General features: G+C 36.8%; 1 protein-coding gene across 2 annotated transcripts in view; it reads left to right on the plus strand.

The window, feature by feature from the left end:
* Positions 1-27,329, plus strand: part of LOC150077411 (AP-2 complex subunit alpha-like) — a 588,904-nt gene that overhangs the window by 181,129 nt on the left and 380,446 nt on the right. For both annotated transcript variants that reach the window (XM_090386478.1, XM_090386479.1), the window contains exons 8-9: positions 13,426-13,534; positions 24,545-24,695. In XM_090386478.1, the coding sequence (XP_090242604.1) occupies positions 13,426-13,534; positions 24,545-24,695 (260 nt within the window). The remainder of the gene's footprint in view (positions 1-13,425; positions 13,535-24,544; positions 24,696-27,329) is intronic.

A 27,329-nucleotide genomic window follows, 5' to 3' on the forward strand; every position in this document is an offset into this window, starting at 1 on the left:
AATGAAGAAAAATAGTTATATATTTTTAATTAGTTCAATTAAAAACTTTATCTGGGGATAGCAGCAAAGTATAGCAGCAAAGGCACCTGGGTGCGAGGTTATCCTGTGCGGACATAGCTCCTTGAAGCTCTTGAAACAGAGAAGTTTTTCCTGATTTATTTTCTGATTTATTAGTTTAAATTGTCATATTAACTTATTTTCTAGAGTAGCTTTATATTCCTAGTTACGATACTTAGTTAAAGTTTAACTTAGATAGAGATTTTGTAGATATTACTTAGTATCGGTAACGGTATCAAATCCACGTGTAACAAATTGAACGGGAGGTCTTTTTTTTTAACCAAATTTAGTCGATTTATTAACCAATTGTTGTATCAAAATTATCTTCTATAAGTAAATTATAGACCTAGTCACGATCCTTAGTTTATTCGAATTTGAGATAGCGAGATTTGGAAGCTAATCAATACTTACGAGTCCGTAGAAGTACCGTTCGAGAATTCCCGCCATTTTTACACGATAGCATAAGCTTAGTGTAGTATAGTGCATAATATAATATTGTCAATTAATCAGTAAATCTATTAATCTTGATAAACTTTATTGTAAATTAAATTGTATTTTTAACTCTATATATATATATATATAACGACTTAATCGTAACAAAAATTAATACATAACTATAGTGGTACACGTGATACGGAAGTTGTATAAAGGGAACTCGTAGAAAACACTAGATACCGAAAAAAAAAAAAAAATAATAATAATAATATAACATAACTGTTTTGGGATATAACTTAAGGATTTAATTTTTGTTTTGAAATTTTATTGAATTAAATCGGAATCATGACTCTGACCAGAGCAGCAAAGCAAAAGGCTCAAGCTAATGGGAGTGCTGTGGTTCAGGGGAGAACTGAGGGGGGCAGTTGCCCTCTGAATCACAGTCTTTTAAAATGCACTGTTTGCTTGATGTTTGCGGAGCAGTCGGGTACGGGACATGATACTGCCAAGGGGGATGTCTTTGTGTGTGCACGATGTAAGGAGTGCAAGGAAATCAGGCGACAACTCAGCGTTGTTATGGGCCTTTATGAGAGCTTGAAGGACAGGGTGGATGCCCTCGAAGGAAATAAATTGAGGGGCCCATCAAGCTCTCAGCTGCCCACATCAACGCCAGAGCTTGCACTTGGTCATCAGGCAACACAGAGGCAGCCCCTTAGGCAGAATGCGCTGGTCCCACAGGAACTAGTAGTTGTTGGTGACTCTATTGTCAGGGAAATGGGGAACATGCTTTGTAAAAAGGATAGGTGGAATAGGACCAGGGTATGTCTGCCAGGGGCAAAGGTTGATGACGTTGTAGAGCGGATATCATCTTTTAAGGGCACAAAAGGTGATATAGTTGTACACGTTGGCACTAATGATATTAAGAGTAGGAGACCGACGGAATTACTTAGCAAGTACAGGTCACTGTTGAAAAAAAGCCGTGAATTAGGGTTGAATTTGAAAGTGTCTGCAATTCTGCCCAGACACGATAGGAGGGAGTATATGATGAGAGCCTTGTCGATCAATTCGGCCCTGGAGGGATTGTGCAAGGCTCAAGGGGTAGAATTTTTTTCAGCCTGGACTGTACTTGTTAACAGGAGAGATTGCTTCTACAGGGATGGGATACACTTAAATAGAAAGGGTGCAAGAATTTTTGCTGATGCTGTCGAGGCAGTGTTAGGTGGGTCGGAAAACTGCTAGTTGGGGGGGATACAAGGCCTAATAGATTAACAGTAGCCACTGGCAGAGGTGGAAGAGATTCTTGCACTGCTTCTATTGAAATGAGCAGAAGCCTGAAAAACAAGATGCAGGATATTTCAGAGACTGCTGGGAGTCATTGCGGTACAAGTAAACACATGGGTTGTGTTAGGGTAGCTAAGAATAGAAACAGATGCATGTATACCTGCGTGTACACCAATGCTAGGAGTTTGGTAAATAAATTTGATGAATTTGAGGTATTGCTCAAAACATCAAAGGCAGATATTGTTGGGATATCAGAGACGTGGTGTCACACAGATATAAGTAATGCGGAACTGGAATTTGGGGAATACAATGTGTATAGAAAGGATAGACAGGACAGGAGGGGAGGAGGGGTTATGCTATTAATTAAGAAACACATAAAGTCCAAGGAGGTGAAGCCCGTCGACATCGATGGACAGGGCAGTGTCGAGGCAGTTTGGTGTGACATAAGCATAGGGAAATCAAAATTGAGAGTAGGAGTGTGCTATAGGCCTAATGACTCTGATGAGTATAATAAGATATTGTACAGGGAAATAGAGTGGGCCAGTAAATCAGAGAGTCTTATAATGGGGGATTTTAATTTCCCAGATATTGACTGGAATTTGTGGGTTGGTCACTCGCACACTAGCAAGGCTTTTGTGGATTTATTGGATGATTGTTTTCTACATCAGCATGTTCGTGAGGCAACAAGAGGGAGCAATACTCTTGATCTGATTATCAGTAGTGATTCTTCATGCATTAAGAATCTGCAGATAAATGAACCACTAGGTGGCAGTGATCACAGTGTGTTGAAGTGGGATTTACTCAAGGAGGTAAGTACCATCAGAGGTAAAGGGAAGGGTTTTTGTTTTCGTAAAGGTGACTATGATGGTCTGAGACAGTATTTAAATTCTATACAGTGGGACCAACTGATGATGTTACCAACAGCAAACTCAAAATGGGAAGCATTCAAGGAACTAATCTTGGAGGCTACCAGGCTTTACATACCAACTAAAAAATATTGTTCAAGGTTTAGGCCTAAATGGTTGTCAGATGAACTAATGAGACATGTGGCAGAGAAGAAAAATGCATGGGATACATACAAATTAATGGGTGACATGGAAGCCTATGATAGATATAAGTTGGTCTGTAACCAAGTCACAAAGGAGATTAGGCAGGCAAAGGCAGACTACGAAGAATCCTTGGCAAAGGATGCAAAGAAAAACAGAAAAGAGTTCTTTACATATTTAAACTCGAGAAGGAAAGGGATGAATCAGATTGGTCCACTGGATATTGATGGTTCAACAGTTGAGGATCCTGCTCAGGTGGCTAACAATCTAAACGAGTATTTTGCATCTACATTCACGCATGAGGAGTTATTCATGAAGGAGAATGATGTAGGTAAAGTAAACATTGGCAGTGAGCTGGATGATTTTGTAATAACTGAGAGGAAAGTGGAGGAGAGATTGTTGAGGATAAACATAAAAAAGGCACCTGGGGTGGATGGGATCTATCCAGTTATATTAAAGGAGGCAGCAAAGGAAGTAAGCAAACCCCTAGCCATAATTATGAGAGCTTCTTTGGACTCAGGGGAGGTACCCATAGACTGGAGATGTGCAAATGTAACCCCAATTCACAAAGGAGGATCAAAGGCTGACACAAGTAATTATAGACCTGTGAGTTTAACTTCTGTTCCAGGTAAATTAATGGAGGCACTGGTTAAAGATGCACTGCAGGATCATCTAGACAAGAATTCAGTTATAGCTCAGACGCAGCATGGTTTTGTTAAGGGCAGGTCTTGCCTGACCAATTTGATTGGATACTATGATGTAGTCACAAAAGAACTGGATGCAGGGAATAACTTTGATATTATATATTTGGATCTTAGAAAGGCTTTTGATACTGTTGCACATGGAAGACTGCTGCACAAATTGGAGCAGTGTGGCATTGGAGGCAAATTGCTGCTATGGATAAGGGGATGGTTGAGTGGCAGAAGACAGAGAGTGGTAATCAATGGACACTGCTCAACGTGGACTAATGTTATTAGTGGAGTTCCTCAGGGTTCAGTGTTGGGTCCGTTGTTGTTTTCGGTATTTATGAATGATATTGATGATGGGATATCAAGTTTAATGTCCAAGTTTGCAGATGATACAAAGGTTGGCAGGGTTGTTAAGGACACTACTGACGCTATGCTGCTGCAACAGGATCTGGAAAGGTTGAACAGATGGGCTGAGAGGTGGCAAATGAAGTTTAACATTGACAAATGTAAAGTACTACATATGGGAAACAGTAACCCTAGAGCAACGTATCAACTCTGCGGTACTACACTGACAGTGGTGGAGAATGAAAAGGACCTGGGGGTAATTGTGCAGGCAGATATGAAGTTCTCTGAGCAGTGCAGACGAGCTGCAAGAGTAGCTCATGGTGTCTTGTCAATGATATACAGGAATTTTTCTAGCAGGGATAAGGAGGTGATTATTCCCTTGTATAAGGCAATGGTTAGGCCACATCTTGAGTACTGTATACAGGTCTGGAGGCCTCATTTCAAGAAGGATGTAGAGCTGCTGGAACGGGTACAGAGAAGGGCAACAAGATTAGTGAATGGAACAAAGGGTTGCTCTTACGAAGAAAGGCTTAAGTTTTGCAAATTACAGAGTCTGGAGACTAGGCACCGGCGAGGTGATCTGATAGAGGTGTATAAGGCTTTGAATGGTTTGAGCATGCTCAATGCCAATGGGATTCTTCAACCTGCTCAGAATAATCACCTCAGAGGGCATAAATTCAAATTGAGGAAGGACGGATGTCGGATTGATGTGCGGAAGTTTGCCTTTGGCCAACGGGTGGTTGGTTGGTGGAACCGACTTCCATCATTTGTTGTTGAAGTTGATAGCCTAAACAAATTTAAAGCTCAACTGGACAGGTATTTCGAACGAACGGAGGGGTGAAATGGGAGTGGGTTTTTTTTTTTTTTTTTTGGCTGATGCTGAATAAGCTTGCTTTCTTGCATCATATGCCTCTACTAATGCTAATGCTAATGCTAAGTAGTCTCGGAGTGGCACATAAGAAAAGAAAACAAAAGGAAGAAAAAAACGCATGTTAGTATTCTAAAAACTGATATGTGTTTCGTATCCCTTGTTATTGTAGTTGACTTCATTGGTGTCGATCCCTTCACCGCTCCTCGTATTCTGTATTTCTCCTTTATTATCGTGTTCACCATTGCCACTGACAAATGTGAATTCTGCGCAGTACTTGTTAATCAATGTTAGGCCATTTTCATACATCCTTATTATTTTAATTTTCTGATCCAATTTGATCGCTTTCCTTTTTCTTGATAGATTTACTAGTACCACTGTCACTTATTCTCTTAGTTGGCACCGTGATAACAGTCCAAATTAAATTTTCTGAAAAGAACTTCACAGGGAGCAAAATCTCATTATCATCATCCCACGCAAGCTCACATTTTACTAAAGCACATTTCTTGGAGGTCACTGCCATAAAACAATAAAAAAACAATTTGTCCATTCCAGATTACTGTTACTGCAATTCATTATAAACAGCTAGTACACTCGATCTTATTGCATTTGCAGTAATACCGATGGTTGGAATTCTGTGGGTTTTTAAGTTAAAAGTATTATAGTGAAATGTGTGCCCCCTTCACTGAAATCTTCAGTCACATATAAATAACGTAGCGTCAGTCTGAAGCTACGTAAGTTGGGGGACTTACAGTATAGAAAAATGTTCAGCAACCTACGTAAAAAGTATGGTGATAGATAAAAAAAAAAAAAAAAAAAAAAACGAAAAAAAAACTTGCCACACACTACTCGCGTGTCCAATACAATGCTTTCCTTTATTTTTTATGATGCCAGTTTTTAAATTAATAGCATCCCTTTATTTTTTACAGTGTCGCGTATGGGTTGGTCACAACATTATATAATGGTTCTGTAGAGATTTAACGGATGTACTGTTTTCAAACTTTTGAATAATTTCAAGTTTTTGTTTGATTGAAAGAACAACTCTTGCGTTTGCCAATCATTTTCGTGATTTCTTAACAAAAAAAATAATAAATAAATAAATAATAATAAAAATTCCGATATCCTTGACATAAATAACTGAACAAAATTTTCCTTTTTTTGTGTTGCTGAACACAACGATCGATGCAACGCACAAAAACTAAACATTTGGTCTGTCTGTCTCTATTTTTTTTTTTTTTTTTTTTGAGCAGTGGATGTGAAGATAGTGGGGGGTTGCAAGATAATAGATACACTAATCTCCCAATGAAGACTTATAATGCCGCTTCTTGTCGCTTATTTACGACTTGCGAAACATCTGTTTATACCTATTCTAGTTATTACTTGAATTTTATGATTTCTGGGTGTTATTTTTTTTATTTGCAGTCTTCAAGTGTCCCGGTAAATCGAGAGTCAGCTGTATAGTATTGTATAGTCAAGAATAGAATAGTAAATTAATTAACCTTATTAATTTTCATTGTTAATTAATTAAATCATATTTAAACGGAAATCATGCTCCAGACTAGATCACTAAAGCAATGTACACAAAGTAGCGGGAATGCTGTGGCTCGTGGAAGAACTGAAGGGCTGATTCTCCAACGCATCACAGCTTAAAGAAATGCGCAACTTGTGAAATGTTTGCAGACCTTACTGGGACAGGATATGATGTTGCCAAGCAGGATGTCTTTGTGTGTGCTCAATGTAAGCAGTGTGAAGTTAGATGCCAACTCAGCATTGTTATGGGACTATATGAGAACTTGAAGAACAGGGTAATGCTTTCAAAGGACTTAAATTGGAAGACCCATCAAGCTCTCAGCTGCCCAAATTCTATACAGTCGGACCAACCGATGATGTTACCAATAGCAAATTCTAAATGGGAAGCATTCAAAGAATTAATCTTGGAATCTACTAGTCTTTTCATACTAACTACTAAATGGATGTCAGATGAACTAATGACGCTTGTGGCAAGAAAGAAAAAAGCATGGAACACATAAATTATCAGGAGACTCAGATGTCAATGGTAGATATAAGATAGTATGTAATCAAGTCACAAAGGACATTAGGTAAACAAAGGCAGATTACAAGAAATCTTTGGCAAACAATGCGAAGAAGAACAGTAAAGACTTCTTCATTTATGTAAACCCTAGAAGGAAGAGGATGAATCAGATTGGTCCACTTGACATTGATGGTTCGATTGTTGATGAACCTGCTCAGGTGGCTGACCAACATGAGGAGGTCTGTAGAGGAGTGGAGACCAGAAGCATATCAAACTCTGGCAGGGTGCTAAATGATCTTGTAATAACTGAGAGCAAAGTGGAGGAGAAATTATTGAAGTTAAAAATAAGGTTGGCACCTGGGGTGGATAGGATCTATACAGTTTTATTAAAGGAGAGGCAGCAAAGGAAGTAAGCAAACCCTTAGCCATAATTATGAAAGCTTCCTTGGACTCAGGGGAGGTCCCCATGGACTGTAGTTATGCAAATGTATCCCCAATTCACAAAGGGGGGGGATCAAATTGTGACACTGGTAATTACAGACCTGTTAGTTTAACTTCTGTTCCAGGGAAAATAATGGAGAGACTGATTAAGGAAGGGAGGCAGGATTATCTGCACAAGACTACTGTTGTAGTTCAGACACATGGGTTTGTTAAGGGGAAGTCTTTCCGACAAATTTGAATGGATACTAATTGTGCAGATATGAAGTTTTCCGAGCAATGCAAAAAGGCTGCAGTTGTAGCTCATGGTGTCTTGTCAACGATATGCTGGAATTTTGCTAGCAGGGATAAGAGGGTAATTGACCCCTTGTATATAAGGCAATGGGTCAAGCCACATCTTGAGTACTATATACAGGTGTGGAAGCCTCATTTTAGGAAAGCTGTAGAGCTGCTGGAACAAATTGAAAGAACGGCAATGAGATTAGTGAGTGGAACAAAAGGTTGCTATTACCAAGAAAGGCTTAAGTTCTGCAATTTGCACCTTCTGGAGACTAGGCATCTGCGAGGTTATCTAATTGAGATGTATAAGGCCTTGAATGGATTGAGCAAGCTCAATGTTAATGGGATTCTTCCTCTTGCTCAGTTACTCACCCGAGAGGACAAATTCAAATTGAAAAAAGACAATTGTAGAATAGATGCACGGAAATTTGCCTTTAGCCAGCGGGTGGTTGATAGTTGGAACAAACACTCTTCTGTTGTAGTGGAGGTTAGAAACTTAAATAAGTTCAAGGCAGAACCAGACAAACGTTTGGAGTGATTGATGGGTGAAATATGAAGGTTTTTTTTTTTTTTTGAGGGGGTGGGTTTGATGCTATCTCTATAAGCTTGCTTTCTTGTGTCATATGCCTCTACTAATGCTAAGTTTTTTTTTTTAACTCTTTTTTTTTTTTCTCATTTTATATTAACCACCAGTCCTCCAACTGGTCTTCCATTTGTGTGTGTGTGTGTGTGTGTGTGTGTGTGTGTGTGTGTGTGTGTGTGTGTGTGTGTGTGTGTGTGTGTGTGTGTGTGTGTGTGTGGAAATCCTATCCATAATTTTGCTGATGTGAGGCAGCTCTACTCTACCTTCCAGTTTGAGAGCCTTTTTTGTTGTTCTACATGAACAGCTTCATCTTCTCAGACATTCCCCATTCTTAAATGCCAATCTCCAGGTAATTCACAAGTGGCACAAATAAAACTTAAGACTGAGTTTTAGATGTATTTATGTTAATTGTCTTTCTCAGAAAAAAGAATACTGTTGAATGCATACATTATTTTCAGTCAATCATGTATCTATTGAGGATACATGATTGTCTAGGATTGTAAATGGATTACTGTGATTTATAATCTGTCACAGCATAAGCACATGACAAAAATGTTGCTTTCGCTGCATCAAAAAAAATGTTTTCTTTTTCACTCTGTTGATGCTTTTCTTCTAAGAAACGACTAACTATATACTGTGAAACTTCTAACAGACACCTCTCTTTAACGGACATCTCTCTACAAAGGACATTTTCAAATTCCCCAACTCTCCTCTATTGGTTTTAACGTGTTTTCAGCTTCTGTCTAGTGGACATTCTCTGTAACGGACGCGGACAGGCAATCTGCACTGTTTCGTTTAGATTAGCACTTAATTTGATCTCCCCATAACGGACAGCGGGCGAGCTCACGGCCCTTTTTCTAGGAACGTTTCTTCCACGTATTGCCTCAAACGTGTGTTTATTTTCTATTTCTGATTCTCTAAATTTTATCAAGGTTTACGTCACGGTTCTAAACCCTTTTTCAAGAATTTTAAGGCAAATGTAAAACTTCTGATGAATTCGGTGTGTGCAGTGGGGGGGGGGGGGGGGGGGATTTTTGTCGGCCTTTCGTCTTTTGAGTTTCAGTTTTCAGTTTTGTTCAGTGTTGTGTGAAGTGCACGATGTCTTCTCGTAAACATTTAACTTTAAAAGATAAAGTCGAACTCATTAATGCGTATGATCGGCAAAAAAATAGTGTTCGCAATCTCGCTGCAAAATTCAAAATCAGGAAGACACAGGTAAGCGACATCCTAAAGAAAAAAAAAAAAAAAAAAAAAAAATGAACTGCTCAAACAATTTTGGCAACACGGAAATGATCAGGTTCAAAAATCATTCCCGAAAACTGTTGGCCTTCAAATTGACAATATTACGTATGAGTGGTTTTGTCGTGCACATGCTAAAAAAATTCCCATTAATGGGCCTATTATTAGGGAAAAGGCTTTGGAGGTTGCGAAATCTATGGGAGTAAATGAGTTCAAAGCTTCTGTGGGATGGCTAGACAAGTTCAAAACTCGGCATAAAATTTCTTGGAAAATCGTAAGTAGTGAAGGTGTATCTGTTGATACTGGGGTTGTAACAGAGTGGACCGTCAAATTGGAAGAGTTATGTCGTGATTTTGAAGCTAAGGATATTTACAACTCTGAATCCGTAGCCAGGTGGGCAGTGTGTAGCACACACTTCTTGATTGGACCAGGGTTCGAGCCCGTGACCACCAAATACGGAGGATGTGGAAAGGTCAGAGAATGACCACCGCATATCCCCGGAGCAATATGGCCTTAGTTGCTAATGCTCCTAAAAAATCAAATAACAACAACTACTATATAAATCTCACATCTGCCCTATCTTGGAATGTTGTATGTACATCTGGAGTGTCTCCAAAACCTCTCAAATTCCTTGACTCTAAAGGAATTCAGCAATTGTAAGAAATCAGAAGTCTCAGTGAAGTCTCTCTATTCTGCTTCACTGAGGGTTCAGTAGCTGTGAAATCATTCATACCAATGCCTTTGATTTAATGAATAGGACTTGCAATTTAATTATGTTATTTGATTAAAAATTAATTTAGTAAGTTTTGGTTGACTCGGGGGAAATATTGTTTTTTAAGTGTTGTAAGTCTTAACTTTTATTGGTGGGAACCAGTTCTAGCTACAAGGCAGAAAAGTGTAATGTAGAGAATTGCTTTTAAATATTTAAACACTTAAATCCACTAAACGATCATGTAAATTGTGAAAATCAGTTTTTTTTTAGGTTTAATCATATTACATAATTAAGTGATGTAAGTTTATGATGAGACACTCAGCTATGCAACCTTCTTTTCTTCTTATGACAACATTTCATTTAGTTTTTGGGAATTATTCTAGTCCAGTGGAATTTAACACTCTTTTTAGTTTCCATTTTATTGACAGTATTGCTAACATTATTATATAAATAGTTTGACTTGTATTTTCTTATTCACTTTCCTGATACATCCCTTCTAATTAAGCATGTTGTACTATTACTACCTGTTGTACATTGTTTCCTTCACATACTTTTATACTCAACTCTTTGTGATCATCCGTAATCCTTAGAGTTCTACTTCTCTTTTCTATCATGCAAAATAGCAGTTTCATTTTTACAAAATATCAACTTTAAAATCATTATTATTAAACAAAAATGCATTCTACCAAAATACAAGGTAGGATCAATAAGTTCAGGGATAGAACTGATATTTGGGAAATGACGAAGATCATTTGGCTATTTGGATGGACCTCCTTTGAAGTAATTTCCTGACACTGTATACACAGATTCCAGTGCTTTTACAACTTCTGGATGCATTCCTGATAGGCAGCTGATTTGGAATTGCTACTAATCTATCACATTTTAAATTATTTCCTTGGTTGTTACAAATCTATGACCTTTCAAGGGGCTTTTGACTTGTAGTGTGGTGGGGGGGGGAATAATAGGGATCTAAATCTGGTTGAATATGGTGGGTTGGGACACAGTGATGGGAGTGTTTTTCAAAAAATTCTTGAACGGAAAGTGCAGAATGGAGAACGCAAATTTTGCGAAGCTCACTTTTCCAATAATTGGAAAAGTGAGGAGAAAACAATTGTTTTCTCCAAACAGCATTGTGCAGTTGCCATAGAACTTTTTTGTGGTATTCCTGGTTGTTATTTGACCATGTGAGACAAGTTTACAATAAACTCATTGAGCCAAATTTGTAATGAGTCTAAAAAAAAAACAGTATGCATGGTCTTTACATATGATTGAGATTGTCTTGTTCTTATCTTGAGAAGAGGGAGTCTTTCCATTGAGAGGACTGGACTTTTGTTTCTGGGTCATAGCTATACACCAATGTTTCATTAGTGGTAATGATGGAAGAAACAAAGTATTTGTCAGCAGCAACTCGTTGAAGATTCTTCTGTGTGAGTACTCTTCACTCTCTGTGATCATAATTGAGGATTCAAGTTGCAAACTTCGCTGAAACAAGTTGCATTCCCATATCTTGTGTTAAAATTGATGAACGTGTCCCATAAGAAATGCTAATTTTCCTAGCAAATTTGCAGACAGTTAAACGTTGATCATTCCTAATTGATCACAAACATGAGTAATTGAATCATTGAAGTATAGTTAAAGGACATCTTGAGCAAGGATTGCTTTAAATAGACAAGTGGCCCTTTTTAAACTTTGAAAACCACTGAAAAATCTTCGAATAACACAAATGTATCTTCTCTGAAAGTAGTTTTCTCAATGTGATGCACATTTGCTACTGAATAAAATCGCTCATTTTAAAACCATATATCTTCTGTTCAGCATGCATTAATTCACACTGACTGCAGGTAAGCAGATGATTTATGCATTGTTGCTGTGTCTAGACGAATTGCCAAATGTTGTGACAATGCAACTAGCTACAGTGGGTGCTGCAATTTCAAGATATAAAGTCACTTTATAAACTTGTTGATCACACCTCTTAAATATGCCTGTCTTATTTTTAGCAACAAACCCCAGTATTAGCAAAATGTGCCAGCAGTAGTGATGTTTCAAACAAATGGGAAGCCAATGCTATGGAAACAAGCTTAAATAACTTGAAGGGGAGTATCAGAGTGTAAACTATAGGGGATACTTGGTCGTGACTGTGTCTACATTAATGTCAGGAGCATTTTCATTAAAACAAATGAATTTGAACTTCTGGTAAGGACAACTAACAATATTAGTTGTCCTTGGATATATTATGGCCAAAGGAAACATGGGAGATTAGTTTCACCTTTGGTATTTATAATGTATTTAGGTAGGATAGGCAAGTTAGGTGTGTGGGAAGCTCCTATCAAAAACAGCCTGAGAATGGCAAAGTTTTCTCACATTCAGAACTTGATACGGTGCTAGTTTAGAATCTGTATGGTGTGAGCTAATTGAATGGAAAAGTCTAACAGCAGTGAGGGATAAGCTACAAACCATACAGACATCTTGATGGATTTGCACTTGATTTGTTGATGGCTTTGCCTGAAACTGTGACATCTGATGTACATAAACATTTTGGACAATTATGCACTACCTATGCTGGTATTACTATGGAAATGCACTTGTCGATATTAGCATGATTTCTCTCCATGTTATATAGTGTGAGGGTCATACAGGAACATCATTGTCTTGTATGCAGACAATGATGTTCAAGCTGAACTGGCTGTTTGGTTCAATCAGTTATGGCAATTTTTATAATTGATTATATACAAATTAGTTGATTACATAATCAACAATGATAGTGATCAAATATTTAAAATGCTAAATGGAACTATTGGCTGAGTGGTAACAATACATTATCTTTAGTTTTAATAACATCTCATCAAATCCCTCAATTTTTTTCCATTCTTGTTGATTCCATGATCACCCAATTTGCATATTTTCGATTATGATTCTCAATTTTGCTCATCACTATACCTACAGGAAATCGCTGGAAAGTTTACTCAGGAGGTTTGAGACTTCATCAGGTTTTACCTGTTATACAGGTATCTTATATAAAAGGTGTTTTTTTAGTTTTTGAAACTACCTATGTGCATATATTTCAAGTTTATTTTTTTCTATGTATAAATAATTTCTTATTGTGCCATACAAGATATCACACATACATACAAGTTTATTTTTATATATAGTAATAAAAAAAATATATATTTTTTATATACATATGTGCAGTTTCTCTAGATCACCGTAAATAAAATGGGAATAAGAAAACTTGGCATATACATAGAATATCATTGAATTTGTGAATATGCAGTTCCCCCCCCCCCAAGCAATTGTAGATGTATTGGCATTGAGAATAGTTTATCATTGTGAAGAGAGAAGTCAATTTTTTTTTTTTAAGTGTAGGGTATAGTTTTAGTTCAGAGTGCTAAATAAATATAATTGTTGACTTTGATATTTACAGATTGTTACAGCTTCCTATACTGATCTCCAGGATTACACTTACTATTTTGTTCCTGCACCATGGCTTTCTGTAAAACTTCTTCGATTGCTGCAGAATTATCCTCCTCCAGGTAAAAATAAGATAGTGTACTTAATATTTTGAGTATTTACTGTTAAACATTAACTACAAAATTGCAATTTTGTTTTTAGACAACTTTAGTTTTACTTTATACAAATAACAATATGGGCTATAAGCACATTTCCGGTAAACCAAGAAAATATCGACTTTTTCTTGGTTAATTACAAAAACATTTCCTACAAAATGATTTTGTAATTAAATCGTTTGACCCTAAACCCTCTTATTTTATAACTAGCCAGAATAATCAATCACCAATAACATTGAAATATGTTTTATGCTTTAAAAGGTTACAATATAAAAATGTGTATTTTTCAATTATTTAATATAAATAAAATAAATGCATTAGAAATTGATTTAGAAATGAACCTCAGAATAAATTTGAGGACTTTTTTTCTCTCTCTCTCTCTCTCTCTCTCTGCTTATTGGTTAATAGACTTTTAGCTGAGTTAGGTAAATGTAGGATGATTCAAAAGATGTAACCCATAACATATTTTCAATTTTATTTCAATTATTATTATCAATATAATTATAATAGAGATTCAGTAAACATTGAAAGGGTAAGGTGTGTAAGCCATTTCACCATTTCCTCACTCTTATGCTGTTCTTTTATGAGACTTTCCCTGGTGTTGAAATTTCTGATTCAATACTGACTTAATTCTTCTAGTATGGAGGAATTAAGTCAGGAATTAGTGTATCATTGCTTTTAAATAGTCTGAAAGATAATCTAGAGATCATGGATGTTCAAATATTAACATGGGCCATGCCTTGGAAAATGTGATGCTGCCTTTATTGTAAACAAAGCGCTGTGTTGATTGTTGACAGATAACCAACATATAATCACTAATTGTTGGACATCTGGGAATGACCAGCGCCACTACTGTAGTAGTCAGAATCTATTCCATCAAGTTTTCAACAATAAGTTAACATTTAGAATTTGGCTTGGATGAGTTTCGGATCACTCTGTATAGTGTACCGAAGCTATAGACACCATGCTTATTTGTTTGGCTGCACATGCAAAAAATAAGTAAATAATATTATGTGTGAGTGAGAATAAAGTAATGTTTTTCCTTCCTCGTGTAGGTAACTACTCAGCTGACCTATGAGTTTCCTTAAGTTGTAAGCTTCAGCTATCCACAGAGGTAATTTAACTTATTCCAGTAATTAATAAATTCTCCTGGAATTTAATTACTGGAATATTAATTCACCATAAACCTCCAACAATCCCATCTAAAACTTTCATAATTTGAATTTTACTTATATACCTGAAATCATAACACCAATTAGCCTTCATTTTACTTTCTCCTCTCAGATTCTTATCGATAACCCCAGGGGCTCACATTTGGTGAGTATGGGCTTGGCACACCCAGGGTTCTGAGCTGGATATCATCGTTCTTCTTTTTCTTGGTGATTCCCCTTCTCTTCCGACTCTCTCTCTCTCTCTCTCTCTCTCTCTCAGGGTAACTGAGAAATTTTCTTTTGGCTGGTGCAGCAAAAGTCTCAGGCTTCCTTGCACCATATGGCTAATGATAATAATAAGAATCTCAGTGAGGTCTCCTATAAGGTTGCCTCATTATAAAGCTCTGTAACCCATGTGTTCAAAATCTTTCTTCATTTTGCAAGTCTCCCCCACCAGATTGTGTCTTTGAACTATTTCAAGAAGCTAACTTTTTTTTTAGGTGCCGTCTTCATCTTTGAACAGAATATTCCAAGTACAGTCTTACAGTTGTCTTACACAAGGTAGATTATGACCACCCTGTATGTATGAGCCAGTATTCAATAGATCATCTATAGGGTAAGCCACGAAGCCCATCCTTCTCATCTCTCTACACTGCATGGAAAATTTTATCTGTCCATAACTTTCAAATCCCTTTCTTCCTCAACTATTTTTAACTCATTCCCACCAAATTATTTTTGTGTTTGCTTTCCAAGTGTACGAGTTTGCAGTTTGCTGCACTAAAGCTATTGCCACTTTTCAGACCATCCTCGAAGCCTGTCAAGTTGTCTGAAGGAGTGCTGCTGATCAGTAACCACTCTCCCAGTTTTCACATCATCTGCATTTTGATATCATAAACTATTCTTTTGTCAATGTAATTTAAGAAAATCAGAAACAGTTGCCTCAAAACTAATCTTTGGGGGGGGGGGGAGAGGATTGGTTCTGAGACAATAAAGATTGTCTCATGCAAAAATATGTATTCCTGAAGTTATTCTAAAGAAATACAGGTAAGAGAAAAATAATTATTTTGGCCTCTGAATTAGGATCTAAAAAGTGTTAAAGTCACTTTAAATGTTTTAATTCAGCCTTAAATTTATTTAAGCTATCAACTTACACAATAACAGATGGAAGACTGTTCCATCAATCAACTACCTGCTGGCTAAAGGCAAACTTCTGCACATCTATTCTACAACTGCCTTTCCTGAACTTGAATCTATGTCTCCTCAGGTTCTTAATCTCAGCAAGTGCAAGTATCCCATCAGCATTGAGCCTACTCAAACCATTCAAGGCCTTGTATACCTCAATCAGATCACCTCACAGGCGTCTACTGTCCAGGTGCTGCAATTTGCAGAATTGGTTAATGTGAACAAAGAATGGGGACAAGGAATTTTTCGTGTATGTGACAACAAAGAAGAAAGCTAATTAGATTGGCCCTGTGTACACTGTGTGGGGGAAAGTCATAGATTCCACAGCCGATGTTGCAGATGAATTGAACTGGCAAATTCTGACAAAAGACCCTTCATGCTGAGAAGAGGCTGTGCAAGTGAGGTTGAGTCATAGGAAATTAGTGATGTTGTAATTACTGTTTATTAGAAAAACTTTTGAGCATAAAGGCAAGTATTGATGGTATATACCCTGTAGTTTTGAGGGAGAGTGAAAGGAAGTGTATTGAACCATTGAGGTTAATTATGGGGGCATCTTTGCAACCAGGGGAGATTCCTTTGAATTAGAGAAGCACCAATGTATTGCCACTACATAAAAGCAGTTCTAAGGGTGAAGTTGGTAACTACAGACCAGTTAGTCTGATAGTGGTAGGAAAAGTCTTAGAGGCAATGACTAAGTGCCATCCAGGGACATTTAGATAGGTATGGCATTCTGAAGGACACACAATTTGACTTTAAAGGTAAATCATGCTCAACTAACTTAGGGCTATTTTGACACAATTATCCATGAGTTTGATTTATGGAACAATTTTGACATAGTTTATTTGGATTCTAGCAAAGCATTTGACTTGGTCCCTCATGAGAGAGATTACTGTATAAGCTTGAACAGGTTGGGAATACTGGTAAGATTCTAAGATGGATTTCTGGGTGGCTGTAGGGCAGAGGGTTGTGATTAATGGATATTCTTCAGATTGGTGTAACATCAGGAGTGTGATCCCTCAATCCTTGAGGGACGCCATGGTGGTCTTGGACCACTCTTGTTTCTCATTTTTATAATTGACACGGATGGAGGGATAGAAGGCTTGATGTCAATTTGCAGATGATGTAAAGATTGGCAGAGTCGTTAACGATCAGTGCGAAGCAGCAATCCTTCAGAATGACTTTAACGAACTTCAAAGATGGTCAGATAAGTGGCATCTATGTTTTAACCCACAAATAAATTATACACTTTGTGAAGTTTAATTAAAAACAGTGGAGGGAGAAAGAAAGTGATCTGGGAGTTACGACACGGGCTGTTATGAAGTTTTCTGAATAGTGTAAACAGGCAGCCAGGAAATCCCATGGTGTCCTATCAATGATTTATCAAATGTTATCCTGTAGAGATAGGGAGGTTGTAATCCTGCTGTATAAGGCAATTGTAAGACCACATTTGGAATACTGTATTCAAGTATGGAGACCTCATCTGAAAAAAGACAGCTTGAAAGGGTCCAAAGGCATACAACTCAAATGGTGAGATTGGCAGAAGGTCGACCGCATGAAGACTTATGTGGACTGCAGAGTTTGGCAACCGGACACCTCAGAGGAGACCTGATAGAGGTTTACAAGCCCCTGAGAGGGATTAGTAAAATAATTGAAGGTGGAATACTCACTGTTATAAAGATTTCCAGTAGTCTCATTTAAATTATAGGGGTTGAGGTTTACATTAGATTGTAGGAAGTTTTCTTTTAGCCAGTGAGTTGCTGATTACTGGAACAATTTGCCCTTGCAGTTAGTTGAGGCTGACAGTTTGAATACATTCAAAGGTCAACTGGATAGTTATCAGTGTGAGGGGGAAGCATATAATTTGTTTTGTTATCTACTTTTTTTTTATATTATACAGCAACGTCTTGTGGCTTCCTTGAACTATATGGCAAATTCTATTACTATTATCCCAGATAACGTTGGAACCACTACCGTTCTCGACAGTAGGCACCAAAGAATTTGGCACCATTTTTTTCTTCAGTTGATCATCTTGCAAACTATTTTTGGATACAAAAATTTAAAATTTGGATTCATTCAGCTACAGTGTTTTTTTTTTTTTTTTTTTTTTTCACTCTTCAATTTGCCCAACATTGATGGCTCTTATCCTAACCGACCATTTCTTTCAATTTTCTAATTTCCGTAATGTTTCTGACTGATACAATTATTAAATCCTGCTTGTTTAAGAAGTTTTCTGGTTGACATGGGAGTTTTTTGTTCTTATTGAACTCAGCTCTGATTTCAGGTGCAGTAAATTTTCAGTTGTGTTTATAAATCAATGTTATGATCTTACTTGTGCTTTCATTTTGTTATGCAGTCCTCATGATCGTGGTTTGGTCTTCAAACTGCCAATCTCCTTGATTCATTGGTTGAATGGTAGTTTGTACTCTTTTAAATGAAACACTTAATTTTTTCCCAGTGCTTCTCATTGAATAACTTTTTTTGTACAAAGTTATAACAGCATTTCTGTTTTTTCAACACTCAGTTCCTTATTTCTGGCCATGTTTATAATGAAATTCAGAAAATTTACACCAAACACTCTTTCTGAATGATGGGTGTTCACTTTTATAAGTTACAGCTTTTAGTCCTCAATTTATTAGCATTAGTAGAGGCATATAATGCAAGAAAGAAAGCTTATCATCAACCAAAAAAAAAAAAAAAAAAAACTGCTTCCCATTTCACCTATCCATTTACTCCAAATGCTTGTCTAGTTCTGCCTTGAACTTATTTAAGTTGTCAAACTCCACTACAACAGATGAAAGTTTGTTCCAACTATCAGCACCTGCTGGCTAAAGGCAAATTTCTGCACATCTATTCTACAATTGTCTTTCCTCAATTTGAATTTATGTCCACTCAGGTGAGTAATCTTTTTTTAAATTAAAGAACTAAAAGAGGTCTTAAACCAAGCCATTAAATACATCCAGACAGAACCCAATTAAAGGAAATTGCAATTAGAATGTGGGAATAAAAATAACTTATCAAACAAAACCATTGTTGAGGACAGTGAAGAATAATAACGGAATAAATGGCATATGCAATCTTCATATCTTGTTGCATTGTTATGTAGTGAATTGTTTTGTGAAATACTAATTGCTCTGGTGTCCAAAGCAGAAGTTTGTTTGATAGTTATGGTAGAAATTAAGCTGGTCAGGAGGTATGAAGTGATTCAAGAAGTTTATAGAATTGGTGTTTTCAAATGATTTGTAGTATTTAAGTAGTGGAAACACTTTAAAAGTGAAATTATGGTGAACAACCGGTATGAAGTGTGGCTGATCAAGCACTACTGTAATAGATGCAAATCAAGCAAGATTACAATTATTATAGATGGAGAGATGATTATCATTAACATATCAACAGCAAAATTGAGTTTTCTTTGAATGGGATCACAGCTCTGTGACCCTGGCATTAAAATATATCCCATATTTTTGCTAGATAAGGTCTGCATGACATTACATAAGAGCAATGAAATTGGTCAACAATTTGTGACAAGGGCGGAACAAAACCTGCATATTTTTATCTTCAGGAGGTATGAATCACTTGTGAATCACAGATATGACTTGATTTAGAAGCAAATTTTCCCTGCCACCAAAAAAAAAAATTCTTCCCTGCTCAGTAGGAAAAAATGTATTGATTCTGTTTCATGTTAATAAAGGAATAATTTATTTCATTTTGTCCTATAAAATGAAGCTGTAACTGGTTCTTATTATAAGCATATTATGTGAGTGCATTTGGCTATTTGCAAAAAATAAACAAACAAATTGAAGGAAGCAACAATGGTTTTTTTTGCATAAGCCATATACATGATTTCCTCTTACATTGGCAGGGATACCTTCAGGACACCTACCCTATAGTTCAGATTTCACTCTGTGATTTAGTGCTTTTCCAAATTATAAAAAAACTTGTATAAGGCTGAAAATTTGAAGCAGTGTGGAAGTGAAAAATGACTACAGGTCATTTTTGATTGATGTTGCATTGTGTGGCAGAAACAGTAGCTTAATGTTGGACAAATTTTGAATCTGGAGACGTGCAGGATAGTTATCAACTAACAATAAAATATTTTTCTTCTTTTTGAATAGCTCTTTATTCCAATCATTTATGTATTGCCGAAAAATATCCAAAGTTCACCCCAGGGACTCACATCTGGTGAGTATGGGCTTGGCACACCCAGGGTTCTGAACTGAATATCATCATTCTTCTCTTTCTTGGGATTCCTTTCTATTTCTGACTCTTTCTCAGGGTAACTTGGGAAATTTTTTTTGGCTGATGCAGCATAAGCCTTAGGCTTCCTTGCACCATATGGCTAATAGTATTAATAATAATAGTCATCTCAGCTTTCTTGTTTGCAGTGTAATCCACAGAAAGTTTCCTTATGTTTTTTTAAACACTGAGGTTTTAACGATTTACCGACAAAAGTTTTTTTATTTTTTTTATTATCAGTTCTTGTCATATTTGCGCATACGAGCACAGTCAAGCGAGCCATTGAATTTTTTTCACCAACACATTTTTCTCCTTTGAATTTAAATGTACAGTTGTATCCCTGTATCCGCTGATTCAGTTACTTGTGGTTAACCACAGGGGGAAAAAAAAAAACTAACACTTACTACTTGCATGTCCAATACAATGCTTTCCTTTATTTTTTAAGATGTCAATTTTAAATTGAATAGTTTCCCTTTATTTTTTAAAATTTCACGTATGGTTTGATCACCAACATTATAATGGTTCTTTAGAGATTTAATGGATGTACTGTTTTCAAACTTATGAATAATTTCAAGTTTGTGTTTAATTTGAAAGCACAACTCTTGCGTTTGCCCATCATTCTTGCAATTTCTAAACAAAAAAATCTGACATCCCTGACATAACAAAACAAAATTTGTCTTTTTATGGTGCGACGGAACACAATAATCGACACGACGCACTAAATCAAACTAAACATTTGGTCTCTTTTTTTTTTTTTTTTTTTTTTTTTGTTTTGAGTGGTAGGTGTGCAGACAGCAGGGGTTGCAAGATAATAGGTACACTAATCTCCCAATGATGACTTATAACACCGCTCATTTACGACTTACAAAATATCTGGGTTTATTTATTCATTTTTTTATTTGGAGTCTTAAAGTGTCTCAGTTAATCCAATCCCAGTAAATCGAAAGGCTGCTGTACTTTATTTACTGTATTTAATGTTGGTAATGTCTTCTTACTGTGTGTTAAATTATCAATTAAACTTTATTATATGTATGTATGTACAAGAAAATTACGTTATATATGGGGTCAGCAGGTGTTCGCTTATATCTGCGGTTTCAGCCATCCACGGTAGGTACGTATCCCCCATGGATACGGGGTCTTACTGTATTGTCAGCTGTCAAATTATAAAGTTCCCGTTTACTCTGCTATGTAGTAATAGAGGCATATGAGCCTATGTGACATCACAAAAAAAAAAAAAAAAATGTCACACAACCATTCGCTCTAAAAGTTTGTCCAGTTCCTCCTTGAATTGATTTAAGCTATCAACTTCCACAATGACAGATGGAAGTTTGTTCCAGCAATTAACCACCCGCTGGCTAAAGGCAAATATCCGCACATCTATTCTACAACTGTCTTTCCTCAGTTTGAATTTATGCCCCCTCAGGTTTGTAATCTGAGCAAGTGGAAGAATTCCATCAGAATTCTACGTGCTCAACCCATTCAAAGCCTTATACACCTCAATCAGATCACCTCGCAGGTGCCTAGTCTCCAGCTGCTGCAATTTGCAGAACTTAAGCCTTTCTTCGTAAGAGCACCCCGTTTGTTCCTCTCACCAATCTTGTTGCCCTTCTCTGTACTCCTTCTAGTAACTCTACATCCTTCATAAAATGAGGCCTCCCAACCTGTACGCGGTACTCAGTGTGGCCTGACCATTGCCTTATACAAAGGGATAATCACCTCCTTGTCTCTGCTAAAAAAAATTCCTATATATCATTGACAAAACTCCATGACCTGCTCCGGCAGCCCGTCTGCACTGCTCAGAGAACTTCATATTTGACTGTGCAATTACCTGCATTTCTTTTCCATTCTACACTCCCTGAGTGTATTCCTACAATCATGCTGCTCGACTAACAAATTTTAAATCAGTTTTAACTCAAAACAATTCATTAGAGATGAACCATATTCTCAGTGATGATGCAAATTTATCAGATTTATTTAATTTTTTAAAACAAATTCATTTATATGAACTTATCTGACATGACTGGAAAAAAAAAAAAAAAAAATCATTTGCAGAATTACTGTGACAGGCACAATTTGGTCTTAGTTGCCCTTGTGCCAATAAACTTCCATTAAACCAACCAACCAACCAACCAACCAACCCTGAGTGTACCACACAGTTGCTATGTTCCTCTGGGGTTACTTCTACCCATATGCAGTACTTTGCATTTGTCAATGTTAAACTTCAGTCGCCACTTCTCAGCCCATCTGCCCAAGTTTTCTAGATCCTATTGCAATAGCACACTGCTGTAGATGTCTTCATCATTGAAAACATTCCTGATATCTGTCCAAGCACGGTCAATCCATTCATTTGCCATTATTGCAGATTGAGATTCTCCACTAATTTTTGCATAAACAATGTTATATTGATTTTTAAATTGATCCAGTCAACTGTTGTTACACACAATCATCGCATCCAAATTGTTTAGCAAATTTTTCCGCTTGAGCCTTCAAGATTGGACCATCTATTGAAAATCCAGCACTACTTTGTGTGGTGAACCATTGAAGCAGTGCTTCCTCAATGCTTGTAACCTCGCACTTGCTAAATTTTTTTTCTTGTTATATTCTTTTACAGTGCTGATATGTAAACCTCTTTATTCTTCCACAATGTTGATACACTTGAAGAGGACAAAGAAAACTTTTTACACACTTCAAAAATTTTTGCTCCACGTTCTAACTCACAAATAATTTGGATTTTTCGCAAATTGAGAGAAAGTGTCTCTCTTGATTCGCGAAAAACACGTTTCCGAAGGAAGGGTTTGTTTCTAACTGATTTTACTTTAAAATGATAATGTAATCTGCATACAAACTTCTTAGAAGTCCCAAAATGCATACAACATTACTAGAAGCCTGGAAATGCATACAAAGTTCTTAGAAGTCCAGTTTCCAAAATTTTTAGAAGTCTCAAAATAAATTGATGGCTCAGTGAATACAAGACAATCTGTAAGTAGGGTAATGTGACAAGTGGAACCTCAATGCACTATTGTGCATTGGTGTTCCACTGCACTGCATTTTGGTGACTATAGCCCCGTCCCCGGGAGGACAAGGTCATAAATCAGCTGCTGATCCAATGCAGGTGATCATAAAGCTAAGTTGCCCCTTTCATTTTCATCTATTCCAAGATGACTTTCATCAACCGGTGAAATACCACCACTTTGCTTATTGGAGGCTTGAAGTGGTGAAATCCATGTTTAGTCTGTAGAGCAAAGTTTCCGGCATCCCCCTCCCCCCATACTTCTCCTTCAACCCATGCAAGGTACTAAGTACTATAGGTTTTGATACCTTTCGTATTTGGGGTTTTCATAAAAAAAAAAAAAAAAAAAAAAATGCAATTAAGGATGTTTGCAAAGTTACTTAAATTTGTTCAGTATATCCATGTAGTACACTAATTATAACAGTGAGCGATTGTATGGGAATATGCGTAAATTAAAATCATTATGGCTTTTTACTTCTTACAGCTGTGATTTCCTTATTTCCGTGCTCGTTATAACCAAGTTGACTGTATTTATTACATACGACGCACTGTGCATCAGCAGCACCTTTATTTCCAACACATGTAAAGAGGAAATTCAAATAACTGTCATCATACTTTTATTTTGGTTTTGTTTTGTTAATTGAATCCTGTTTTTTCACTTTGGATTTTTGGGGGGAACAAAAAGGTTGAGATTGTTCATCCTCACTTTGAAGTGTGACAATATTGTGTTCGTTTTCATCGACCACAGTTGCAATTCTAGAAATACTTGATTCTCGTTTTGAAGTTCCTTTTTTCATCCACAAATCCATGGTCATTTATTTTAATAATAATATTTCGAAATACTGATAATTATCAAAAAAAAAATTATACAAGGAAGTGGGTTTAGTTATGATGTCGGTTCGCTCAACCTTCAACCGGTGTACTACAGGCTAAATTGCATATGAATGGCATATTAGATCACTACATTGCTACTTTTTCATAGATCTCATTACCTCTACACATACTTCTCTATGCAAAAGTCCACCAAAATAGTGTTCCCCGGTCTATTTTAGTCTGCCAGTATAATAATAACCGAAAAAAAGATAAAAAATATTAAAAATTATAATGATGCAAAAGTGGTGTACGCTACAAATATGCAAAATTTATTTATTTCATTTAATTTTATGTTTTAATTATTAATTACGATTTTTAACAGAACACTTGTTCACACCTCACAGAATATTAGTGTTCCACGGAACAGTTTGGGAAATGCTGTTCTAATGTATTAATTATATTAGAAATTTGCTAATTCCATGTATTCAATGATGTTTAATTTAAAAATAATTCCTTTTCTAATTTTTATAAGCAGTGTTTTCTGACATTGGCCTTTTTTTTTTTTTTTTTTTTTTTTTTTTTTTGTAGAGGATCCTGGCGTAAGAGGAAGGCTAACAGAGTGTCTAGAGACTATACTAAATAAAGCACAGGAACCACCAAAATCCAAAAAAGTTCAGCATTCAAATGCAAAAAATGCTGTACTCTTTGAAGCCATTAGTCTTATTATTCACATGGACAGGTAATGTGACTGCCATGAGTTGAAAGGGAGGAGTTTCTATCCTAAGCAATTGTATTAGAATATTAAGTTAGACCATTTTTAATTTAATTTATTTTGTACTTTCATTATTATCAAATCTAATTTGTTTTTCCACAATTATAATTTTATGAAAATTGTATTTGCCATTGAATTGCCATGGTATCTGTTAACACATTTTTTTTTTTTTACCCACTAATAGAAGTGCATGAAACAACTATTAGAGCCTGCTAACTTTGACTTTCCCACTGCCAACTTGGTTATAAGAATGTTCTGCATTTCACTTTGCAGGTGAAGTAGATAGCAGATATCATGGCGAAAGTGTTTGCTAGTATACACATCAAGAAAAAGATCATGTCATTCAGGGAGAACAAAAAAATCTATTGCTTATGACGTCCATTACTACATTTTCAAGCTATTATTTGTGGGATCAATTCTGACATTAAGTGCTAAGAACTCTCATCCTTATTGTAGCTTTTGATATAATCACTGCATTTCTGTTTAATTTGGAAATTAAGAACTGGCACAAACAGTTATTTCTGTGAAGCACGACTGCAATGGGTAAACGGAGGAGGGGAATCATCATTATGCTGATGTTAGCACTGGGTTTGATTGCAAAAAGGCAGTTAGCAAGTACCAAATAACTAAATTGATGTTTGGTACTTGTTAGATTGAAGTTAATTATTCTTTAAATTTTTCTTGCTAATTTACTGGATATAAAGTGTCAAGCGGCACCAGAGGTTTCTCCCATCTTCGCGTAGCTTTGTTGTGGGTGTACCAGTTCACTGGAAATGCCAGAGATTTAAAAGTGTATGGATATTGTATATGTGTAGTGTCGTGTACCATTGTTCTTATGGTCATTTAGCCGCTGGACCTCTGCTGAGGAACAACATTGCCTCACTTCTGCCCCCGAGACAGACCAGGAACCCAGTAGACTAGGAGCAACGATGGATTGTGATGCATATCCACCGCTAGAGCCCACGAGCTCACCTGTCAACTCTGATTCACAGCGTGACTTGAATCGTCCGAAGAGACAGCGGACTGAAAAACAGAGTGCAGATATGCCAGCATTTCTAATAATGCACTCATTATCCACACAACCTGTAGGCAAGTTATCGCCATTTCTAATACAGAAATGTTTAGAATCGGTTGTTGGATCTCCTAAAATGGTGAAGCGTCTTCAATCTGGAGACCTTCTAATTGAAGCTTCCAAGCCATTCAGAAAAATTGTTAAAATTGACAACTTTTAACAGCATTCCAGTGTCAGTCACGCCACATAACACCCTGAACACCTCTAAAGGCGTCATCAGCGAATGGGACTTACTAAATGTCTCTGAACAAGAAATAATACAAGAGCTTAGTGATCAAAAAGTGACTCATGCACGGAGAATCATGACTAAAAAAGATGGCAACCTACTACCAACCAGGTCCATCATTTTAACTTTCAGTACTCCGACTCTTCCATCTTCTGTTAAAGCAGGTTACCTAAATTGTAAGATTCATCCTTACATCCCAAACCCCATTCGCTGCTTTAAATGTCAGAAGTACGGTCATTCTCAAACAGCATGCCGAGGCGATGCTGTGTGTCCTCTTTGTGGTTCCAAGGAGCATTCTCAAGAAGACTGTACAGCTTCCACTCCTGTTTGCCCAAACTGTAAAGGAAGCCATCCTGCATTTTCTAAAGCGTGTGACCTTTGGAAAACAGGGAAAAAAATCCAAAAGTATAAAGTGGAGCATATAGTCACATACCCTGAAGCAAGAAAGCAAATAATGCTAACCATGCCTAGCCGATCATATGCATCGGTCACAAAAAATAGCCGCTCAGCTGCAACCCAAACAGATGTCTCCATCGAACCGAATATTTCATTTGCCGCCTGGGCCAAAACTGCGCTAACTTATAATAAGAAAACTACAGTCAGTGAGACCAGCAACACCCCAATCAGCATCCCAACTGATGCTATCTCAACCTTGCCAGAAACAACGAAATCAGCTACTATTGAAAACCAGAAGAAATCGAAACCAAGGATTAGCAACATGGAAATGGAGGTTCAGTCAGAGGATGAAGAGACAGTACTTGAGTTACATGCGAATGATACCATGGATACAGGACGCCCAACATTTCCCAGAAATGAAAAATCGAAACTAAGCAGACAGAAACCTTCCCAGAAAAAACAGTCAGATCAATCTTCCTCCAATAAATCCAGCAAATGAATAAATTCCTTCAATGGAACTGTAGAGGATTACGCAGTAATATAGATGACTTGAATGATTTACTAATACAAACTAAAGCAATAGGTGTATGTTTACAGGAAACCTTTTTATCACCACAAGTTTCTCTGAAAATTAAAAATTATTCTATGTTTAGGCGAGACAGGGATTCTGACACTCCTGCTCGTGGTGGGGTGGCTATCCTTATTAGAACTAACATACCGTCAAGACATCTCCAACTACAAACCTCTTTAGAAGTTGTAGCGGTTCGGATAGCAATGGGAATATCGTTAACCCTTGCATCCATTTATATCCCACCGAATTATCCTTGCTCCCAGATTGAACTTGACAACCTTATCACACAATTGCCACCTCCAGTCTGTTTACTCGGCGATTTCAACGGTCACCATC

The sequence above is a fragment of the Mastigoproctus giganteus genome, chromosome 12 (genome assembly GCF_048544385.1).
Source record: "Mastigoproctus giganteus isolate SK-2022 chromosome 12, ASM4854438v1, whole genome shotgun sequence".
NCBI lineage: Eukaryota > Metazoa > Arthropoda > Arachnida > Uropygi > Thelyphonidae > Mastigoproctus > Mastigoproctus giganteus.